Source organism: Rousettus aegyptiacus, unplaced genomic scaffold (assembly GCF_014176215.1).
Source record: "Rousettus aegyptiacus isolate mRouAeg1 unplaced genomic scaffold, mRouAeg1.p scaffold_m13_p_4, whole genome shotgun sequence".
In the NCBI taxonomy this organism is placed as follows: Eukaryota; Metazoa; Chordata; class Mammalia; order Chiroptera; family Pteropodidae; genus Rousettus; species Rousettus aegyptiacus.
In genome coordinates, this window is record NW_023416307.1 from 151,469,268 (window position 1) to 151,492,534 (window position 23,267).

Genomic DNA, 23,267 nt, shown 5'->3' on the forward strand with positions numbered 1-23,267 from the left:
CTTACAGACCGTGGGTAGGCTGGACCCAGCGGTGCGGTGGGGTTGGCTCCAGGCTGGGGGTTGGGTTCAGGTGTGCTCCAGGTGCCTCCTCTGGCGTGTGCTCCTCTCATGGTGGAGGACAGGTTTGCCAGGAGGCGAGTCAAACCACGCAGCACATTTAAAGCCTCCATTGGACGGGGCACACGTTACATCTACTCACGTTCTACCGGCAACAGCCAGTTGTATTGCCAAGGTCAAGGACGTGTGCTTCAGCGAAGCCATGGCAAGGTGGGGAGGAAGGAAGAATTGTGGACAAATAATACCACCAATGACACCGTCCTTCTTAAACGATGACTTCATGCTTAGGGGCTGCCTTCCACCCTGTGTGGAGGCATTGACTGGGAATGGGGTGGTGGCTCCTGTCCCCAGCCCAGCCCAGCCCCTCAGCTTTTCCGTGGGCTCGGCTCCGTACTGCTCTCCTGGCTCCCTTCCCCACGCTCACGAGGGGACCCAAACCCCACTCTCGCCAGAACCTCAGTCTTTTCCTTTCAGCCCCTCCACGTATGACCCTCCTGGCTCCCACCCGTTCTCTCCTCGCCTTCCCCGCGCCTTCAGCCAGGCGACTCCTTCTCCTTCCATCCTGGATGTCTTTGGATGGCGCCCGTGCGGGACGAGACCTTTCCCACGGCCAAGGCGGCCACCTCCTGGCTTACACTTGTGGTTTTATGATGGAAGAGTTTCTCTTTTTGCCCCTGCCTTGAGTTATGTTCCCAAATATCCTCACTTTTTTTTTTTTTTTTTTTTTTGCTCTGACATTACAACATGCCAAAACTCTGGAAGGGAGTCGGGTGTTTTTCACATCCCGGAAAGGTGGAGGTGGGTTCAGAAAGTGGAGGCGGAAAAACCCTGACCTCACCACTCATTTAAAGGTACCAAGCCGGGTAACGGGCCCTTTACTGTTTCGCTGCATGTATTTTCCCAGTCCGGGGAGGGAGGAATTCTCCTATTCTCCCCTGTTTTGTAACCGAGGAAATGGGGCGGAGAGGTTGTGTAACTGGCTCATGGTAACGCAGCTCAGAAGGGCAAAAAGCTGGTCTAGAACTCAGCCGTGTCTTCTGCAAAGCCCATGCCGTTCGCTTTTTTTTTTTTTTTTTTTCCTGCTCTTTTTCCTTCCTTTGCGGCTGCGGGGAGACGCGGCTGCTGGGCCAGTGGGCATCTTTTCTGAGGAAGTAAGGGGGCGTCTTGGTGAAAGGGCGGGAGGTGGAGATGTGGGGAAGAAGGAGAAATTGAGCCGCCGTAGAACCAGGCGGCGAGGGGCGCGCTGTCCCTCTTTCCCTCGCGTCACTGTCATCGCAGGGCAGAAGAGACCGTGTGGCTATTTCGGATGGGGAGGACCGGGGAGGCGGGGGCGGGTCCAGCGGGCGAGCGCGCGCCCGCGGGGTCAGCCGGGTTCCACCGGCGAACTTTCTAGTATGCTATGCGTCATTCCCCTCACTCCTTTCCCTCACGTATTCTTCATTATTCAACTATTTCTCCTCAGAGGATGTTTTTTTATTTTTCTATTTTTATTTTTTCAGTCTGATCAAAGCTGCTTTTCTTTCCCCAAAGCTTTACTTGGGTGGCCCAGCGGGGACGTCTGCTCATGGTCATTTCGAACCTTTCTCTCTGCACGTCTGCATAATTGCCAACTTTCCCCAGGTTGATGGAAGCCAAGTCAGGCTGAGAGAGGGATCAGAAAAAACATTCTGTCTTCTTGAGACGTCTTAAAAAGATGATTTAGTTTTCCCTCGTGGTATCCAAAAGTTTGAGAACACAGATTATGAATCCAACTTGAAAACACATTTTTCTTTTTAGAAGGGGGGAAAAAACACCCAAACTGACTCTTTGTCCATGGCCGTTTCTCCCTTTAGTTTTAATAGATGTATTAGCATTCTTGCCAGCTGGATGAGCCTGAGCAAATCTTAATACGCTAAGCCTTTTGGTTTCTCATCTGTGAAATAAGGATTATATGATTCCCATTTCCCAAAGGTCTTGTAAAGATTAAAGGCGATACTAACTGATGGATAATGAAAAGTTAACATCAGTAAGAAGGGGTGGGCCCCAACAATTTCCTCTTTTGGGGTCTCCTCTGTAGAAATCCTCACAATTTCATCCAGAGATGGATGCATGTCCTGGATGTTCAATGCAGCATTGCTTGCCGTAATAAAAATTGGAAATGATCTACATACCCTTCCTGTAGAGGAATGGGTAAAGAAATTATGGCACATTCTCACTGTGAACTGTTAGGCAGCACTTAACTAACCCTATACTGAAGAAGACGGATACGCAAAAAGCCTCAGGACATATTGTTATGTCGACCAAAGCCCGCTGCGGAATAGCTACCTCCTCGATGCTGAAAACAATTACCATGTGCAGCAGACCGAAAAATGGGAAACAGCACGGAGAGTTCTCAAAATATTAAAAATAGAAAAACTACCATATGGTATAAGTCGAATAAGTTTCAAAATGAATAAGTTTTGACCCCAAAACGCAGTGGCTCAAACAGCTCCTGGCAGCTGTGCTTCCGTGTGGTCCTAGAGGCTCCTAAGCTCCTCCCTCCTTGTGGCTCCAGGGCTCCGAGCATCAGCATCACCTGGAGAGCTTGTTGAAACACAGGTGGCTCTACCCTAGTTTCTGATGGAGTAGTTGCGGGGGTGGAAGGGGCTGAGAATTTGCCTTCCTGACAAGTTCCCAGGTGATTGCTGTTGGTTCAGGGGCCGCGTGTTGAAAAGTCACTGCCCCAGGTCCTTGGCGGGCTGGTGCCGCTACCTCCTTGAGCCAAGAGAGAAAGGCCGGGCAGCCAGCTTCCTTTTGAGCAAGGAGGGTAGGCAGAAGTGGCTGCCACCTGCCACGGGCAGGGACTGAGTCACGTGGCCCACCCTAGCTGCAAGGGAGGCAGGGTAAGGTCATCGTGGCTGGGGAGCTGTGTGCCCTGGAAAAGAGGAGGGTATGTTTGTGGGAAACAGCTAGAAGCCTGACTAAAGGGAGAGCCTGCACCTAGGGTGGGTACAGATGTGGAAGAGACTCTGACGTGCTCGGCGGCCGGCCCCAGGAGGCGAGCCGGCTGAGCCCCGAAGCAGGAGCGCTGGCTGTGGCGCCTGTCCCTCTCTTGAAGGCGACTCGGTGTCACTTCGCCTGGGCTCTGCTCTTTTGCCTCTGCCGGCGTCCGGGATGGGCCCTTGTTCCCCACCCCCGTTGTTTTGTGAGTTGGAGCCGATGTTTTCCCACGTCTGAAACTCTCTTGTTTTCTACCCCATCCCCTAGGCGTCTTGGCTCTGGAGGAAGCTGCCTGGCAAGAGGCGGTCGTTGGTGGCCTTCTGCCTTTTGATGACTCTGTCTGTGGTGGCTGTCACTCGCTTCCCCGCACAGCACCCAGCCGCCATGGAGCCCTGGGGGGTAACCGGCATCCCTGCCCCCCGTGGCCCACAGGCTCTGAGCTCCCGCCGGAGGCAACAGGCCAGAAACCTGCAGTTCTGGAGAGGCCGAGCCCTGCCCAGGAACCCCAGCCTGCTGCGTGCTGAGCAGCAAGGCCACAGAGGGCGAGTGGACAGCAGCCGTTTAGGGAGGGTCAGGAGGGATGTTACTTCGGCATCGCTGGGAGATTTGAGACTCGGTACCCAGAGCCTTGTGCTCTCGAGGGAGGATGAGGTCAGGGGTCTGAGGGCCAAAGATCGAGGCCACCCCTGGGGTGCTGGGCCCATCCAGGAGGCTCAGAGAGAGACGGGCACCTTGGTTGGCCCCCTCACAGAGCACCAGAGAGCTACTGCTGGACCGACCCTCCGGCCCCATCCAGCGGAAGGCAGGGATCTGCCAGGAGCTGGGAACGGAGACTTGACTGGCGGAAGACGAGCAGAAGATCCCACCCCGGCCACAGGGGCTCGCCGGTGGCCTGGCTCCATCGGGGAGCTGCAAGGATCCATCTGGTGTGCCTCTGAGACTGCTGGGCTGTTGACCGGCTTGAGGACTGGCGGGCAGGTGCCCCCATGGCTCACAGAGCACGACGTGCAGACCCTCTGGCTATTGGCCCACGGCAAGGTGGTGGGCAAAGCCAGGGTCCCTGGCCACGGGCAGGTGCTGCAGGTCGGCTTCTCCACTGAGGATGCCCTTCAGGATGGGTCTCGTGGACTCAGCCAGCTCTGCTCCCAGGGGCTCTGTGGCCTGATCAAGAGGGCTGGGGACCTGTCCGAGGTCCTGTCCTTCCATGTGGACCGAGTGCTGGGGCTGCGCCGGAGCCTGCCCGCGGCCGCCCGGCACTTCCACAGCCCGCTGCTGCCCTACCGCTACACCGACGGCGGCGTGAGGCCCGTCATCTGGTGGGCGCCCGACGTGCAGCACCGGGGGGACCCAGACGACGATCAGAACTCTCTGGCCTTGGGCTGGCTGCAGTACCAGGCCCTGCTGGCACGAGGCTGCGGCCGGCCAGGCCAGGCCCGCTGCCCCGGGATCCGCCGCACCGAGTGGGCACGCCTGGCACTCTTCGACTTCCTGCTGCAGGTACGTGGGGCGGGGCGGGGCGAGGCAGGGGATTTGGGGTGACTCGAGGCGCTGGAATTGCGACGGAGGATGGATGGCGACTCTCCCTCCTCCCCCCTCGAGGCCTTGTCTTTTGACCACCAAGCACCTGTTTGAGTTATTTTTCCGCCTCGGTATTAATTCATCCTGTGGTGTGTTGGAACAGCGTGCGAGTAGCTGCTGCCCTCCTCAGAGGCTGCCACGTTCCCCTTTTGGCCACAGGCCCTCTCTCCTTATTGTCTGACACCCATCTAGTGACCGGCCCCGAAACGTCCCGGCGGTCCTGGTCTGCCTGCGGGTGCTGGCCTCTCGTCACTGGACCGGCTGGTCTCCCACAGTGCTTCTAGAGCCTCTAGTCTGTACCCCCGTGGCAGCTCCGTGGACGGAGGAGCGTGCAGCCCGGTGGTTGGCCTGGGCCTTGGCATCAGACAGACTTGGGTTTGAATGCCCCGGCCCAGGCCACTTCCCGCTGTACGACACCGAGCAGATTACTTCACCCCTGAGCTTCACTTTTCTCACCTCGGAAACGGGACTGGTGTCCCCACCTCGTCCCCTTGAGCCTGACCATTTTAGCGCGCGGTATCCCCAAACTGCCAGCACTTGGGCCTGTGCCCTGGAGCCTGCTCTGCCCAGTGTGTGACAGGTTGGGTGCTGGCTCAGTGTGTGACCCACCATCCAGCTTGGGACAGAGGGGCTTCCCAGCCCAGAGGGTTTTCGGTGCTGAATCTGGGAGAGTCCTGGGCAAGCCTGCTTCCTCCGGGAGCAGCACCTCCTTGTGGGTGTGGAAAGCCCAGCGCACTGGCTGGGGTCGCTCTGTGGTGAGTCCTCCATGTGTCTCTCGGAGTTCCCTACCAGGATCGAGGCCCAGGTACCTGCAGGAATCATGGTGGCCCTCCCTACATCGCTTCCCCCGCTTGTGTTTTTGGATTAGCTCCGGATAGACCGCTTTTGCCTGGATCCTTGTCTCAAGGTCTGTCCCGGGGGAGCTAGGCCTGATGATCACACTGGCCTTGTGTGGTTTCTGCACACGAGCTCGTTCACGTGATACACAGTGCGTGGTGGTGCCACACACTCAGTAATGAGCGGCGACTGTCTCCAACACCTGATAGGAACGAACTCACCCAGTTCTCGTGGCATGCTTACGAGTGAGATGTTTCCTTTATCCCTATTTTAAAGTCGAGAAATTGAAGCCCGGAGAGGTGAAGTTACTTCCCCAACGTCGCGGCTGGTCAAGCAGAAACGCAGCCTTGACAGTCCGACTCCAGAGCTCACCCTCTCAATCACAAAATCAGTAGTAACCTGGCCGCGACCGAGGGCAGGAAGAGGGGGCCTGTGCAGGGATGCTCGGGCTCCTTGGGGTTGGAGGCAGCTCCTCGCAAAGCCCCAGTGCAGCGGGTACGCATACGGCAGCTTTCTGCTCCACACAGAGCCCCTGTCCGTCCCCCGGGGGTTGCCGTGTGGGCCTCTTCCTCGGGCGCCGAGTCCCGCTGTGGGGACATGAGTCTCAGCAGCCAAAGCACACACAGGTTGGGTGTGTGGGCACGTGTGACTCGGCTGGCCTCATGCCTGGTCTGCTGAACGCCGGTCAAGTCAAACGCCCCTGTCTGGCTGACACTGTCTTCCTAGAAACCACTGGCAAGGCCGACAGAGGCGGGGCTTTGGGTTTCCCAGCGCGGGAACCCGCGGCACCTTCCGGCTGAGAGCTGGGTACAAACGCCACATACGGCCCACTCTGCGGCATGCCCGCTCCTTTGTTTTATTTTATCCAGTATAAACCCTCGTTTTCCTGTGTTCGTGTAGGACAACATACCATTTACCTGGACACAAAATACACAAGCCCTGCACACATACACCCTCCTTACGCCCCCACGAATCATACCCTGCGCTTCGCGAATCCCACACAGCCCTCTGTATCAGTCAGTGATCGCGGAGACGATGCTGTGGAACAAACCTCTCCGAAACTCAGCGGCCTAAAACACCAGCTCTTGAGTTCTTGCCGCACAAGGGGGGTCAGTTGGGATCAACTGAGCTTGGCTCCCAGCTCTGGGTGGGTTCAGGTCTGCTCTTCACATCTCAGCCCGGAGCCCAGGCTGTAGGGACGGCACCGCCTAGGTAAACTCTCCGCATGGGGCGTGGGAGAAGCCAAGCACTCAGCCAAACTCGGGAGCACATTTAAGGCCTCTGCCGATGCCACTGCTACTAACCTTCCTTTGGCCAAAGCAAGTCAATGGCCAAGCCCAATGTCAGAGAAGGGAAGTACATTCTGCCCAGAGTGCAATGGGAAGAAGAGGAAATATTCGTTGGACAATAATCAAATCAATCACACACCAATGCATTGTACATTTAAACATGAGCTTTAAATGCCCACGTGTGCCATAGCCACACACACACACGCACATCATTCATATGAATCACAGACCCACATACATTCCATGTGGTACCCAGAGACCACTGTGGGCACCTGGGACTCGATCCTGCTGAGACCTTTGGGGGAGTACGTACAATATGCCCCAGAGTCGTCCTGCCCGGGTGCCAAAGAAGCCGGGCTATTTACTCACCAACTGCCACCTGTCACCGGTTGAGACAGTTCCTGAGGGTGTGGACCTCCTGGCCTCTGTAGCCTGGCCCATGTGCTGACCAGCCAAGCATGTTCCGCAGCCCCTCGTGGAACGCCGTTGGCATGGACAGGAATCCTGAGCCCCAAGGCATACAGGTGGGATCCCGATAGCATCCACTAATTACAATGTGTGAGGTCAAAGACGAATTTCAGCGGGTGTCAGTAAACCGGTTTCTTCTGGGCGAGATTGTCCCCTTTCCTTCCCGGGGAGCCCATGTCGGTCATTTGCGACCCCGTGTAGGTTCCTTATTCTGAGTCCACATCTATGGCTTCAGTTCATGGGCATCTTCTCTGGCTTGGTCTACCCGGGATATCAGGTGTTTTCTCAGTTAGAGAAGAGCCCAGATTCGTGACCGCTGCTGACCCCCTCAGGCTCCCAACCAGAAACATGAAATGGAGTAGTAGCTACCATTTATGACGTGCGGAGTCCGAGACGAACCGCGCATGTGAACTCATCTCAGTCCCGTCACAGACCCCAGAGATGGAGGCTGTGCTCCTCACCATCTCGCAGGTGATGCAGCCAAGAACGGAGGAGTCGGACAGCCTGCCTGGACCAGGGGTGTTTGAAAGGCGACACCGGGCAATTTTTCACATGTTTAAACGTGGGCTCTCGATTAGAGTGAGGTGTGATGGGCAAAATTCTAAGATGATGACCAAGATCACCCTCTTCCCATCCCTCAGAATGAATTCCTTTCCTTGAGCGTGGACAAGATTTGTGAATATGATGAAATGTCAAGTGATTAGGTTCCTATGCAATTGACTTTGAGTTAATTTAAAGGGAGGTCATGCTGGGTGGGCCTGACCTAATCAGGCGAGTCCCTCAAGGATGAGGAAGTATCTGAGAGCTTTTCCTGCTGGCCTCAGGAAGGACATAAACAGCCATACTATGGACTGCTTGTGGGTAAGTCCTCTCTGGGAGGACTCTGAGATGCCCGGGGACCTAGTCCCACAACTTAAAGGCGCGGTTTCCGCCAACAACCTGGATGAATTTAGGAGAGAACCCTGAGCTGAGAACCCGGCAGAATGCGATGGACGCCTGAGCCACGGGACCTGTGAGATCATCCATGTTCTTTTAAGCCATGAAGCTCCTGGTAATTTGTCATGCAGCACTAGAAAATGAATTTAGGAGGCAGGGAAAGGCTCAGGCTGCAAACAGGCGTGAACTCCGCGCTGCACGGCTCAGAAGTGGGCCGCGGCCTCAGCTGCTTCCGCCTCGGTCTAGTCCTGTTTCGCTTCAGCCTTTTTAAAAACCTTTTTTATAAAAAACTATTCCTATCTTTGTTCCATTTTCTGTTGGAAGGGTGATACTGAGCACTTTTTCAATGACTTTAAGAGCTTTTCATAGTTTAAGGAAATTAGCTTTTTGTTTTCACTGGGTTGTAATATTTCTCTCCGGTTCAATTGTTCTTAAGCTTCATTTATAGTCTCTTCGTTGTGAAGAAATGTAACACATGTTTATGTTGTTAACACCATCGAGGTTTTCTTTTATGACTTGTAGGTTAGTATATCATGTTTTAAGAGGTCATCCTTGTCTATGGCCAGGCTACCCTGAACAAGCTGGATCCTGTCTGATCTTGGAAGCTAAGCAGGGTCAGGCCTGATTAGTACTTGGATGGGAGACCACCTAGGAAGACCTGGTGCTATAGGTGTAAAATATAAAAAAGTTTTTAAAAATAAAATAATAATAATAATAATTAAAAAATAAGGGCTTGTAAGCTGACAAGGTCCTTGCAATCTGTGAGGTCAACCAAGGGTTGCCTCGCCTAAAAGATATAAATAAATAAATAAATAAATAGCCAGCCATCCTCGTTTCAGGGTTATTTTAAAGATTCTCCCATGTGTTTTTCTATACCTTCGATCCACCTGGAAGTTATTTTGGATTAAGAAAAAAAAGTGCAAAACAAAGATTTGTTTTTTTCAGATGGCAACCCAAATGTCCCAGCACCATTTGTTGAATAATTAATCTTTTCCCTAGTCTGAAATGCTGCCTGAACTTTATAGGTAATTTCCATATATAAGTCTATTTATGAACTCTTTTCTGTTCCAGTAAAGGTTCTATTTATATGCCAGGATCACACCGTTTTAATTATCGCACTTCATATTTTATACTAAAACCTAGTAGGGCTTGGTCTTTCTCATTGCTCTTTTTAAGAATTTGCCTAGTCTATGGCCATGCCACCCTGAACAAGCCTGATCTTGTCTGATCTCAGAAGCTAAGCAGGGTCAGGCCTGGTTAGTACTTGGATGGGAGACCACCTAGGAAGACCAGGTGCTGTAGGCGTAAAAAAACGAATGAAAGAAAGAGAAGGAAGGAAGGAAGGAAAGAAGGAAGGAAGAAAGAAAAAGAAAGAAAGAAAAGACTTGTAAGCTGGCAAGGTCCTTGCAATCTGTGAGGTCAACCAAAGTTCGCCTTGTCTAAAAGAATAAAAAATAAAAGAATTTTCCTGCTATCCTCTCATACCATTCTCATACAAAATTTAGAGTCAGTTGGTTCCTTCCTTCTCCTTCTCAAGTCCTTTTGAGATTTTGCCAGAATCAAATTAAATTTCTGGGGACCAAGATAGAGAGAATTTACATCCTAAAAATAACAGATAGTCTTACAGCCAAGGATAGGACATGTCTCTCCATTTATCCATGTTCCTCAGAACATCTTGGTGTTTTCTTCGGCCGGATCCTCACTTCCACGTTGGCGTTCCATCTTCTGCGGCCACTGAAAATAAGGTGGTTCTTTCTGTCATATGTTCTGGCTCTCAGCTCCTGGTCTGAGTGGAGGCTGTTATTTCTGTGTGTTAGTTTGATTCCCGACCTCCCAATAAGTTCACTCGGCTTCGACAGTTGCTCGGTTTGTACTCTGGGTTTTCCCGGGACTCTGCCACGTTGTCTGTAATGAAGGTTCTGTCTTCTCAAGGCCTCTTCTTTCTTTCTCTTACGTCGTTACAGTGCTGGTACCTCCAGGAGATGGGAAATGTTAATGGCACGGTGGACGTGACTTGTTCCTACAGACTGGGGACGATTTCTAGTGTTTTGCCATTAAACATTATGCTGGCTTTTGGCTGAAGATATGATGAAGAACTATTCACTATTCTTGCTTTATTAAGAGCTTTTATGGTCAGAAATGGAGGTAAAATTTTATCAAATGCTTTCTGAGTATCTGTGGAGATCAGTATCCCTGTCCCCCCTACTGTGTTGTGTGGGGACTTTTGTGACAAGTGCAACACTGTGTCATTGCGTTATTGGGCAACTGCTGTGTTTGCCTGGGTGGCCCCTGGCTTTTGTGCATCATTATCCGGAGTGGACATCTCAAGATCCCGCCAGAGCTGGGAGTCGCAGGACAGTCCTGGGGACTGGGAGAGGGAGCGGGTCTTCCCCTTCTGTGGGCGCTGTCTGGTTCTTGCATGCTGCTCCCCGCCCTCCCCCGCCCCCGCTTCCGCCCCCCCGCCCCGACCCTGCCTCCTCTAGCTGGGTCTGGACAGTTGCCCCAACCAGAGTCTATTACCTGGAGCTGGTTCTAGTTCCTCTCCACTCATGTTCCCAGGCTTCCTGATGGAGATTAGCCTGTCTGCAAAGTCGGACCGGGTCTCCATGCTGCGTCTTCCCCACATTGGCTCTTTCGGGAACAGAACGCATTCTGCATGCTGATTGGTAGAGCCCAGGGATGCCCGGGCCTCCATTGCCTGTGACTCCACCCCCGGCTGCAGATTGGAGGAGGTGACTCAAACCCTTGGTACCACAACCAGTGAAAGTCCAGAGCCTGTCCTAGGATGTGGGCGATGCTCAGGCAGCTGACCCCTCCTGTTCCCCATGCCATGAGTACGCCTTGCTTTGCCACACACCAAGCCGGAACTCAAAGCCGGGTCTCTTTTACCCCACGACCAGTGTGCATTTCCCAAGGCAGCAACTTCACTGGCGGATGGGGGGGGGGGGTCACAGAGGGCATCGCTCATACCCTCAGCTCCTGCTGCTTCCTGCTTGACTTCTCTCTTCCTTGCTCTCTCTTCCACAGCAACAAATGGATTTCTCCTCTTGTCCCCTGCAAAGCAAGTCCTCCCATACTCAGACCTCTTGAGATCTCATCTTTTGCCATAAGCACTCATCAAGGTGGTGCAGCAAACCGAACTTCCTCCCTAAGCGGGAAAAGGGTGCATCTTCTCGAGCCCACCGACCCTCACTCCATCTCCCCTCTACTTCCTCGCACGTCCCAACCACCTCTCCCCTTCTCCTTTCTCTTTCCTGTCTTGCTTGCACAGCAAGACCCTCCCTCTTCCACCCCAGAGGACTCTGCCAACTCTGCATGTAGGTTTCTCCTTTCTCAACTGCTTTGTCAATAATCGCACGGCAGGTCACACGCTCTGTAGGTCAGGGCTGGGGTGGATACTGGTTTCTGCTTAACACCCAACCCGCGGCCTGTAACTCCTTCCTTCGGGGAAAGCTGCTGAAAGCGGGTGAGTGGGAAGTGTTGTTATGAGAATCCTCTGATCCGCTCTAAAACGTCGTGCGTGGCATCTACACCTGTGTACGGAGCGGAGGTGAGACGCAGCTGCTCAGGGCGGAGCCCACAGCACACCGCAGGCATCCTGTGTGAAATGAGCCCCAAAGGAAGTGCCCTTCCTCCTTCCCCGACTCCGGTTTGGGGCTGTCCCCTCGGGAGCTGTCTGGATGGTCGTTAAAGGACTTTTACCTCCGAAAAAGGGAGGAATCCCTGATGTAGCACTTGCTGCTTAAAGAAACAGTGGAGTCGTGTGTGGGTCTCCCAGGTGGAAGCATGGGCAGCATCGGGGGCTCAGTGGCCTCGGGCCAGAGAGCCGGAGCAGCAGCGCGGGAGATGAAGCGGCAGGTGTTGGCCAGACAGCCATGCTGGCCCGAGGCGTGAGCAAACAGCTCCTGGTGTGCAGGCCAGCTGGCCAGAGGTGCAGAGCAGAAGCCCCCTTACGAGCTGGAGGACAGCAGCAGAGCCACCCAGCATGTGGCCCAAGGGCCAGGCGGCCTCCGTGCTGGGCCTGGAGGAGGCTGGCCGCGTGCCACACACTCTCAGAGGACGGGTGTCCCCACAGGTCCATGACCGCCTGGATCGCTACTGCTGTGGCTTCGAGCCGGAGCCCTCGGCGCCCTGCGTGGAAGAGGGGCTCCGGGAGAAGTGTGGGAACCCCGAGGAGCTGCGGCTGGTCCACATCCTGGTACGTCCCCTCGTCGCCCCAGACCGGGGTCTTCCTGTCTCCTTCAGAAGATGCTGTTAGTGAGTGTCAGAGATCAGGTGACCCTGGGGTTCCCAATCCTGTTCTTTTCAGCAGCAGAACACTTCATTTGGATAATATATAAAACTGACAAAAGTGGAGCTTTGAGAATGTGGTTGAGGTGAGGGTAGGGTGGGGGTAGAGTCGAGAGACTCTAGGGCCTCTGGACTCAGAGTGTGTCTCTCCGATGTCCTCCTTGGGCCGGTCGATGTGGAATTCATGACCTGGAGTAAGGAAGGGCATTTCCAAGGCCACATGGTGGGTTGGTGGCAGTGACAGCGCTCTCCGCTAGGACCCTAGTGGCTCACAGGCTGGCGCTGATCAGAAGAACGCTGTGCTGCCTCCTGTTCAAACTAGAGCCCAGGGTGGGAATCGATGAGCTGAGGCCATCAGAGAGGGGCTGGCATGGCGGGGTAGCCACTCCTGCACAAGGAGCAAGGTGCCACCTGGCCATGGCTTCTCTAGCTTCTCCCCCAGTGAGGCCGGTGTCCTCGCTGTTTTATTTGGCCAGTTGCTTTGGGGGGCAGTTGTCAGCATAGTGCCCCAGGCTCAGCTTCAGGTCACAGCAGCCCTGAGGCCAGGGTTCCTTGTGGAGCTGCTGGGAGGTGGGAATTCTCCATCCTCTGTCCCCAGAGCCATCTCTCCTCCTCCCTGGTAAAAGATGAGGCTTTCTGTCCATCATTTACCCCTGGAGGGCAGCCATCCCACAGACCCTTTAGGACTGCAGATTTCAGAGGGAGGGGTCACCAGGCTTTGAGAAATTCCCGATGTGTGGAGAAGGGCAACAAGTTTGAGGCAGAGAGAGGGGAAGCTGGGATCCTGGAGACAAACATTTGTAATTTAAGCCCAGGTCACTAGAGGGAATCAGGGGAAATCACCATGGAATCTTGGAGGACGTGTAGAATGGGGTATGTGCATGGGGCGGGGGGGGGTGGGGCTGGAAGAGATGGCCTCGCAGTCCCGGTCACGCAGTAGGTGCTGAAGAACTTCCTGCTGCCGACTTACTTTTGAAGGGGTTTAGCAGGCGCTGAGCTCCTCCTGTGGGGATGGAGCATGGTCAGTGCTCCCTGAGGATAAAGGGTGTTGAGTGGTCTAGGCGATGCTCAGGGGGACGCCCAGGTGCACATGCACCGGTGGCATGGGGGTGAGCGTGTGTGTGAGCACGCACGTGTGGGCTACGTCCTGCAGCCACAGCCCTGCCGGGCAGTTTACCTCTGCACCTGCTGATCCCTGCCCATGCTCCTCACCAGAGCAGGAATCAGACCCTCCGCCTGGCAGTTTGGCAGGCTCGGCAACTATGGGTCCAGGTTTGAACCAGCCAGCTACTTATTAGCAGTGGGACCTGGTGCAAATTACGTAACTTCTTTGTGCCTCTGTTTCTGTAAAATGGGGTTCACACCAGTGGCCTCTTTCTAAGGCTGCTGGGAGGGCTCGTTGAGGTGGTACCTGGAAGAACTCAACACAGCGCCAGCACAGAGTGAGCTCAGCGCCCAGGGACCATCCGGGCAAGTAGCAGGGTGGACTGTGGGACTGCCAGCTCAGGCCCCCCAAGCCCCTTCGCCCTGACAAGCCCTTGCATGCTGGCCAGCCTGCACCCTTACCCACTTCTGTCTCTGCCCGTCGTCCTCCCTAAGGTCCGGAGCGGTGATCCATCTCATCTGGTCTACATCGATAACGCTGGCAACCTTCAGCACCCTGAGGACAAGCTGAACTTCCGGCTGTTGGAGGGCATAGATGGGTGAGGGTCAAAGGGGTCGGGTGGAGGTTCAGGGACTGAGGCTTGATGGCCCCACTGTAGACCATGGGACCTTAACCCAGGGCTCTTGAGAAGTTCACACGCCATCAGACAAAGGCTGTTGAGTCTGAACCTCGGGAGGGGGTGGAGGCTTTGGGAAAGCTGAGAGGAGATACAGCCAGCAGGGCCTTTGGCCCCCGGATGAAGTACCCCCACCCCCAATATCCAGAGAGCCACCTGGCCCCATAGAACACTAACTGCCCCGCTGGAGTGAAGGGGTCCTGGGCCTTCCCTTGCTCTGGCTGGGAGAGCTGGCCTGGGAGCCTACCCTTCCTGCTCACTCCTGGTCCGTGGCTCAGCCTTCCTCCGGCTCTTCCTGGCATTTGCCAAGCAGAGCAGCCGGCGGCGTTTCACCCGGGAGAGCAGAGTTGATTTGCCCTGATTCTCTGTGGGATGGGACCCCTCCAAAGGCTTTATCCCCTGCCCGCTTTCTCAGCTGAGCAGGTGGAAGGGTCCCTGATGGCTGGGCAGTGGGCATGGCCCTTGCGACTTTGCAGGCGGACGTTGCCTGGGCGCCCCAGCCGTGCAAGCTCTGGCCACCTGGCTTCGGCTTTCGCGGGAACTCTCTGAGATCACTTTTGCTTTCCCTTTTGGTTCTGGCGCTTGGGGGACCGCTGTCCAGGTTTCCTGAGTCTGTCGTGAAGGTTCTCCAATCAGGTTGTCTACAGAATATGCTGCTCAAGTCGCTGCAGATGGACCCGGTGTTCTGGGAAAGCCAAGGCGGGCGACAGGGGCTGAAGCAGGCTCTCCAGACCCTGGAGCGGCGAGGACAGGTCCTGCTGGAACACATCCGGAAGCACAACCTGACTCTCTTCAGGGAGGAGGACCTGTGAGCCCCGCGCTGCCCAAGCCGGGCTGTTGCTTCACTGGAGGGGTACTCACAACACGACCCGCGTGGACGAGCATCCATCCTGATGGCCACACGTTCTTGGGTTCGACTGTCTTGAAGACAAATGGGAAAAGCCAGAAACCGGAAGAGCACCATGGGGGTCACGGGAGGTGTCGCCTGCTTGGGACGGTGGAGGTGGCTGTGGGCGTTGGCTTTGCAGTCTCGCCACATCCCTTTCCTACCTCCTCTGCTCTGGCTGTTAACTCCCCTGCACCAATAAATATGCTCGTGAATATTTTACGAACCGTTCCGTGTATTGTACAATCGTGCATCCCACATGCAAAGGCAGAGCTGGACAGCTGTGTGTGTGTGTGTGTGTGTGTGTGTGTGTGTGTGTACATGTGGCAAGTATACATGCCTGCACACGCACGTAAGATGAGCTTACTAAAGGGTCTTCACAGAATTGTATCCAGGGCCCAGAACTGCTCTGGCCGAAACACTTAGGTCTAAGAAGTGACCCACTAAACATTCTGTCTTTATTGACTTTAGAGGTTCAATTCTTAGTGAGTTATGTTTTTGATTTAAGAATTATACAAGTAATACATGCTTACCAAAAACGAGTTCATAAATAATAGAAGCACGTAAGATAAGACGTGAAAGTCCCAGAAACTCCCTAGAGATGTTTACGCTGTATTTTATTTACACTCAAACTACACGCAGATTAAACTATAATAAAAGTAGGACCATCTGTGTTTGTCGACTCTCCGCTTTTACTGTAGTATATTTCCTGTATTCTGTATCAGTCATCTGGATCGACCCAGTTCTTACTGATGACTACATGGAATTCCAAGGCAGGGACATGTCATATTTTATTGAGTTGTTCTAATTATGATTAACATTTAAGTGGCTCCAACTTTTCATCAACTATAAACAATGCTGCCATGAACATCTCTGCATAGTGTGCAATGATTTCTGCTGGCTGTATTCATATAAGTGGATTTCTGCACCAAAGAGTAGGTATGAGCATTTAGTACTTTGAGAGAAACTGCCAAACTGCCCTCCAAAATGGTGGTGCCAATTTATACTGCCACCAAGAGGGAGGGGACTGAATGTTTTCCTGTCACCTCACCAACTCTTGGCAATCCTCAAATTTTTCTTTTTTATTCAACCGATGGGGAAACTTATTTTTTTTTTTTAACTGTATTCCCTTAAGCACTGTTGAGGTTATCTTTCCAATTATTTACCAGTCACTTGTACTTTATTTTCTCTTGAGATATTTGTTGTTTCATTGTTAATTTGTTAGAGAGCCTCGAATCTAATTAGTGTAATCAATCTTTTTTCCGTTAGTTATATTGTAAACTAACTAACGGAATATGCTGCTCAAGTCGCTGCAGACGGACCCGGTGTTCTGGGAAAGCCAAGGCGGGCGACAGGGGCTGAAGCAGGCTCTCCGGACCCTGGAGCAGCGAGGACAGGTCCTGCTGGAACACATCCGGAAGCACAACCTGACTCTCTTCAGGGAGGAGGACCTGTGAGCCCCGCGCTGCCCAGGCCGGGCTGTTTCTTCCAGCCTGTTATTTGTCTTGACATTATTTGTGGAGTCTTTTGCCAAGTGGAAAATTTTTTCTATGTACTCAAATCTGTCTCTCCCTTTAAGTCTCCTGAGTTTCATGCCTTCTTAGAGAGGCTGTCACTATTTCAAAATTATTGAAATAATCTCCTCTGTTTTATTCTAGTACTTATATAGTATTTCTTTTATACTCACTCTAAATCCATATAACATTTTATCTGAGAATCAAGTGAGGTAGGAATCTGACTGAAGTTTTGTTTCCTCCCCAAATAGTCAGTTTTTCCAACATCGTTATTCAATAGTCTACCTTTTCTCTGCAGATCTGAAAGCATACTCTTGCAGTAAGTATACTGAATTCCCTATTTTGTTGCATTGATAGTTTTTCGTTTTCTGTATCAGTATGACATCTTTTAAATTAAAATTATCTCATTTTTTATTTGGTAGGGCAAGTTCTCATCTTTTTATTTACTTTAATTCTTTGCTATGTTTGTGCATTTCTTTTAATATAATAGTGTCAATCTATGCAGCCTGCCGTGCCCTCTCATTGTCCCTAAAATCTCATTAGTGTTTCGATTGGGATTATAATGAATTTATGGGTTAATTAGTAGTATCGGATTCATTTGTAATATTGAGTGCTCTCATTAGGGTCATGATTTATCTATTAATCTTTAAACTTCCAGTAACATTTTAAAATTTTCTTCAAAAAATAAGCTCATTTTAAAGATATTTTATCATTTTTACTGATGTTCAGAATGAGTTATTTTTCTTGACTTGATTTTTTTCTAGATAGGTTTTTGGATGAATATCCTAGAGATTTAAAATAGAAAATAATACTTTATTTTTATTTTTTTAAGTTAAAAATTATTGGGGAAACATTCATTAACAAAATTAAATAAGTTTCAAGTGTATCATTCAACAGTCAGTTGTATCTATATTGCATTGTGTGTTTACCACCCCAAGTAGATTTCCTTCCGTCATCAAATATTTGCTTTTATATCCCACATATGAGTGATATCATGTGGTTTTCAACTTTTTCTGTCTTATTTCGCTTCGCATGATTCTCTCAAGGTCCATTCATGTTGTCATAAATGGCAGTAATTCATCTCTTCTTACGGCTGAGTAATATTCCATTGTTTATATGTACCACAGCTTCTTTATCCGATCATCTATTGGAAGACACTTTGGTTGCTTCCATGTCCTGGCCACCGCAAATCATGCTGCTATGAACATTGGTGTGCAAATATTTTTTTAGATATGAGTTTTCAAGTCTTTGGAGTAAATACCTGGTAGAGGAATTGCTGGATCATATGGTAGATCAATTCTTAGTTTTTTGAGGGATCTCTATACTGTTTTCCATAGTGGCTATACCAATTTGCAGTCCCACCAGCAGTGTATGAGGGTTCCTTTTTCTCTGCATCCTCTCCAACATTTGTTATTACTTGTCCTGTTGATAACAGTTATTCTAACAGGTGTGAGATGGTACTTCATTGTGGTTTTGATTTGCATTTCCCTAATAGCTAGCAATATTGAGCATCCTTTCATGTGTTTGCTGGCCATTGGTATGTCCTCTAGGGAGAAGTATCTGGCCAGGTCCTCTGCCCATTTTTTGATTGGATTGTTTGTTTTTTGTTGTTATTGAATTGTATGAGTTCTTTGTATATTTTAGATATTAGGCCCTTATCGGAGGCATTGCTTGCAAATATATTTTCCTATTTGGATGGTTGTTTTTTTGCTCGTTGACAGTTTCTTTTGCTGTGCAGGAGCTTTTTAGTTTGATGTAGTCCCATCGATTTATTTTTGCTTTTACTTCCCTTGTCTTTGAGGCCTAATTCATGAAATCCTCTCTAAATCCAACATCCATGAGTTTAGTTCGTATGTTTTCTTCTATGCAATTTATTGTTTCAGGTCTTATATTCATGTCCTTGATCCATTTTGAGTTAATTTTGGTGTGTGGCGATAGACAACAGTCTAGTTTCATTCTTTTGTATGTGGTTTTCCAGTTTTCCCAGCACCATTTATTGAAGAGGCTTTAGAAATGAATACTTTCAAATAATGTCGATTTTGCGTTTTCTTTCATAGACGTGCGTGTGCGCGTGTGAACATCTTCAGTTGTGTTTGCTGCCTCTGCTGCTCTCTGGAGGAATAACAGCACCGACAGCAAGCATCCTCATCTTAGTCCTGACGTCAGCGAGAACACCTACAGAGCTGCACCATTGGGTGTTACGAGGTTTGAAGAAATAGTTTTGATACGTATCTTTCATTAAGCTAAGAACGTTTCTTTTTATCCTTAGCCCAGGAGCTCAAACCACAACATCTGCGGCAGTCAGCCCAGAACGGTCAAACCTTGGTCAGTCACTGCCAGCTTCACTATTTTTCAGCTTCGCTCCCCTGTCAGAATGAACCAGAGAAAGCCAGGTGCGCTCCCCTCCCCAGTCACATGAGATGCCTCCCTCACGTCTAGGTACCGCCTAGAGCCTCCCCATGCCCACAGCCTCCAGTCAGGGCATCCCTTTGCTGCTGGAAAGCCACCCCACTCCCCTGCCTGTCTCTGTCTCTGTCGAAGGGTGCTGACTCCCTCGCCGGAGCAAGCTCTGAATAAACAGCCACTGTCCGGGTGGTCTTTATTTTCATACCACTTGACTAGGAGGCTTAAGCAAAGTTAGGGGGTAATCTAGGTGAAGGCAGCTGGCCAGCACCCTGCCGGGAGGCATATCCCACCACAGATATTTTTTTATGTGGAAGTAGGTCTGGGTGGCTGAGTGGACAAGGAGGGGACATCTGCTCAGAAGGTGGGTGGGTTGGCTGGTGTGTGGTTGTGGTAGTGGTGTGTGTGTGTGTGTGTGTGTGTGTGTGTGTGTGTGTGTGTAGTTTCTCTTTGAAGGTATCAAGCCAGAAACTTTCTGTCAGTGAGGAAGTCCCCACACTTCCAGCAAGGACGTTTGTGTCCTGATGTGAAGAGGCCCGCTGGGCGTAGGATGGAGGATGCAGGAGCGGGCACTGTGCGGCCCCTCCCAGGCTGCCCAGTGTGTATCTACCGCCTGTGGCACCATCGGACAAGGCCCAGCTCTCCCTGTTTAGCCCGCCCAGCAGAGACACCATCTCCAGGAACTCACCTCAACACTGACCTCTTCCTCTGGGGAGGGGGAGGTGGAGATGGGGTACAGGGGTCCCCAAGCCCAGCACCGCCCAAGTTCACAGAACTCCTGGGTCCAGCCCAGTCCCTACCCCAGCTACTCATCAGCTGAGAATGGTTCCAACTGGAGGGCTCAGGCCACTCAATGTGCCGTTCCTCAATGGGTGTCCCTTGAGTCCCCCGCCTTCTGCCTCAGAAAGTCTTTAAAAAATTATACACACACATATAAATTTCAAGGATGTGTGTGTGTATGTGTGTGTGTATCCTTACTTTTTTTTTTTTTTTTTTCTAGTTTTACCTTTCCCAGGACTGGACTCGAACAAAGGAGCTATGGGTTCAGGTCTGGGCTTGGCCACTTTATGGCTAGCATTTGACAAATGTTGACTGAGCACCCACTATAATAACTACCAACAGTTATCGAGTGAGGACTATGTGCCAGGCATGCGACAGTGGTTTGCATGGTTCAAAACATTTAATCTCACCACAGCCTCATGGGTGGGTGTCATTGTTATTATCTCCATTTTCCAGATGAGGCACAGAGGGGTTAAGTAACTTGTTCAAGGTCACCCAGCTTGCAGGTTAGACGGGCCAGAATGCACACCCAGGCAGGAGCTGTGCTGCCACGTTTGGAGCCAAGGCCACCACTACCAGGCGCTCGCACCGCAGCCCCAGCCGCTCCGAAAGCCCCACTCGCTCTAATCCCTTTGGATTCAGAGCTGATGGTGAGGTGGGTCTGGTTCCCTGAAATGTGGAGCTGCAAAGGGAGATTGGAGACGTAGCCAAGCACATTCACTTGCATTTGGCTCTCTGCCCATTGATGTTTGCTTGTTAAAGTCTGCCCAGTCTCCGAAATGCGCCTTTCCTGCAAACTTGAAACTCCAGCTGCTTTTTATCCTTTCAAAAAACACTGTCAGCCTCAGTGTGCTGCTGGCCCAGGGCCTCCCCTAGCCGTTCTCTCTGGAATGAGAATGGTGCGCCAAGCAAAGCAAGCTGCCAGGGACGGTGAATCAGGACATTCCCATCAACCTTAAAGAGGCTTCAAGGGCAGGAGCTGCGAGGAGTCTGCAGTACAGGGTGTCGGAGGGCGGGGGTAGGGGCGCCTTCTCAGCTGCAGGCTAAGCAGACTTCAGAAAGAGGCTGGCCGAAGGGTTCCAGTGAGGCCACCCCGATAGCTGGCCACCATGCTGCCCAGCTGGCTTCACCCCAGGCCTGACCCTTTTCCTTTACGCCTCACCCCACAATGTCTATTCCCAGGAAAATAATGGAATTTCAAGCGGGAGAGGCTGATGATGTTAACAGAGGTTCCCAACTTCCTAGTTGCAATTCCGACAATCCCCAAACTCTGAAAATCAAAAGCTTTTTCATACGCGGGGTGCCAGAACTCGTGTCCCATGCCGCGTGCAAATTCATACGTTTCACTGCGGGGACACCGATGTGTTCAGTTACTGGGTGCAACCTCAGCCTCTGCTGGGAAGATCGCGTAGCACCCGGTATATGCACCTTATTACCTTTCTGTATCTGAACAAGTCACACTTCTGAATCACATCTGGCTTCCAGGGTTTGGGCGCAGCATTCTGGAGCCGTAATAACCAATTTCACAAGCCAGGCAGGATGCTAAGGGCTTTACACAGATAATTTCCTGAACGCCTTACGACAACCCCAGCTGTATGCTCCTCACGCTACAGATGAAGAATGGCAACCGGGGAGAGAGCGACTTGCCTGAGGCCGTATGGACGAAGCGGCAGAGGCCGACCGTGAACCTGGGGAGCACCACCTGGTGTGAACTAAATAAGGATGGTGGCCTCCGCTCTACCAAGAGCTTTACCTATGCTCCTTATTGCAAACCTCCGAAACAAGTCCCATTTGACCGAAAAGGAAACTGAGGCTCAGAGAGGTTGAGTCACTTGCCTGAGGTCACAGAGCAGGTAATAGGTGGAGGTGGGATTTGAACCCAGGCCCATTTGACACCAGAGCCTCTGCTCCCACCCCTACAGCTCCCTCCCTCCCTCCCTCCCTCCCTCTCTCCCTCCCTCCCTCCCTCCCTCCCTCCCTCCCTCCCTCCCTCCCTCCTTCCTTCCTTCCTTCCTTCCTTCCCTCCTTCCTCCCTCCCTTTCTCCCTCATTCCATAAATCTTATTGAGCAAATTTCTCCAGAGAACGTACAATTTGGAAGGAACGGAGGCCGTGTGCTGTGGCGGCCACATGTTCCAGATGTTTGGAGACAGGCCCAGTTGTACATATTCCATCTGGTGGTCAGAACGCGTGCCTCGGAGCTCTGTTTGGTGAGCGCGGTCCCTGTAACCGAGGATGCAGGAAGTGTGAGCGCAGCACTGTGGGCCGGAGGGCTCAGAGGACTGGCTCTGCCTGAGTCGGGGAGGGCATGGGAGACACGGGCAGGCGGGGGACCGCTGTAAACATCCCGAGATGTCTCCCCTCGGCCTGCGATGTTTCCCCTCAGCCAGGGCCTTCGGACGAGTGGGCGATCCCCACCTGAACCCCCGAGGCTCACGGGCCAACTCAGGTAAGACACTTCCTGCAGTCTCCACTCCCGGACTGCCCGCAGGTGAGGGCCGTCTCTCAGGTTTTTGCTTTTCCATGGACGCTGGCCTTTCTTCTCCTCTTTCGGATTTCTTATGATCGCTCTGAGGGACAGCCTGTTCTTCCTCCCGTCCCTCTCCCCTTCCTCTTTACCTCCTTTCCCTCCCTGGCCCAGCGGCAGTGCTATCCAAGGCCTCTCCTGGCCCAGCTGGGGTTCTGGTTGGCACTGCTCAGGAAATGCTCATTTGGGGGATGGGGTCTGGTAGGGAGTTTGGGTACAGGGACTGGAGGTTTTTGGGGTGGGTGGATGAGAGCCACGGCCATCTGTGACTCCTCTGCTTTTGTCTAACCAACAAGAGAAGAATCGCTGAGTCTCCAAGGAAGCTGATCAGAGAGGAACACGTCTCTAGGTAGAAACTCAGCCTTCATGTGACATCAGAGGCAGAGTTCAGTTATTATAGGAAAATAACACGGGGGGCCCTGAGTCCCAGGGACGTGGAAGGTAATGGGCTGGGAAGAGTGCTGGGCTGCAGAGCCGTCCCCCGACAGGCTTAGGGTGAAGGAGGCGGTGTCGGATGGAAGCCCAGGGAACCCCGGAGGTGGTGGGTTTTGGTTGCAGGGGTCCTGGGGATGGGAGAAGCCTGGCCTTCGACACAAAGCAGCTTTACTTAGAGATGAGGAAGCCAGCACTTGTGAGGGGTGGTCCGAGCCACGTGTGAGCTGAGCCCAGAATCCCAGCTCATAGACCCTCACGTTCTCATCTTCACCTGCGCCTTTCATGGGTCCCTGTGTTAAGATGCCGATTTAAGACAAATAGGATTGAGAAATAATACCCCTAATGTTAAATGCGCCTTAATGCTTCCTATAGAATAACAAAGAAATAGTTCTTGCCGACTAAATCGCCGAAGTTTAGCAATGTGCAAACGTGGGGACGTGGATGGATGCATTTGTCTAACTCCTGGAACGCTTCACCGAAGAGCTGTGCATTTCACCATAAATCAACTGAACATCGATGAAAAAAGTAC

The 23,267-nt window shown here is 52.0% G+C and overlaps 1 protein-coding gene and 2 pseudogenes across 2 annotated transcripts in view; all 3 read left to right on the plus strand.

Annotated features, from left to right (window-relative positions):
• The window catches only part of GASK1A (golgi associated kinase 1A), a 43,247-nt gene extending 26,235 nt beyond the window's left edge, over window positions 1-17,012 (plus strand). Inside the window, exons 2-6 of one of the 2 annotated variants that reach the window (XM_036219498.1) lie at window positions 3,283-4,512; window positions 12,199-12,321; window positions 14,013-14,116; window positions 14,796-14,865; window positions 16,397-17,012. In XM_036219498.1, coding sequence (XP_036075391.1) covers window positions 3,283-4,512; window positions 12,199-12,321; window positions 14,013-14,116; window positions 14,796-14,865; window positions 16,397-16,537 — 1,668 coding nt within the window. In that variant the 3' untranslated portion in view covers window positions 16,538-17,012. Of the gene's footprint in view, window positions 1-3,282; window positions 4,513-12,198; window positions 12,322-14,012; window positions 14,117-14,795; window positions 15,142-16,396 lie in introns of those variants that run through there. The other variant, XM_016163333.2, reaches the window with a different exon arrangement.
• Window positions 8,678-8,796, plus strand: LOC118602695 (annotated as a pseudogene).
• On the plus strand, window positions 9,310-9,428 carry LOC118602046 (annotated as a pseudogene).
• Window positions 17,013-23,267: the final 6,255 nt, after the last annotated feature.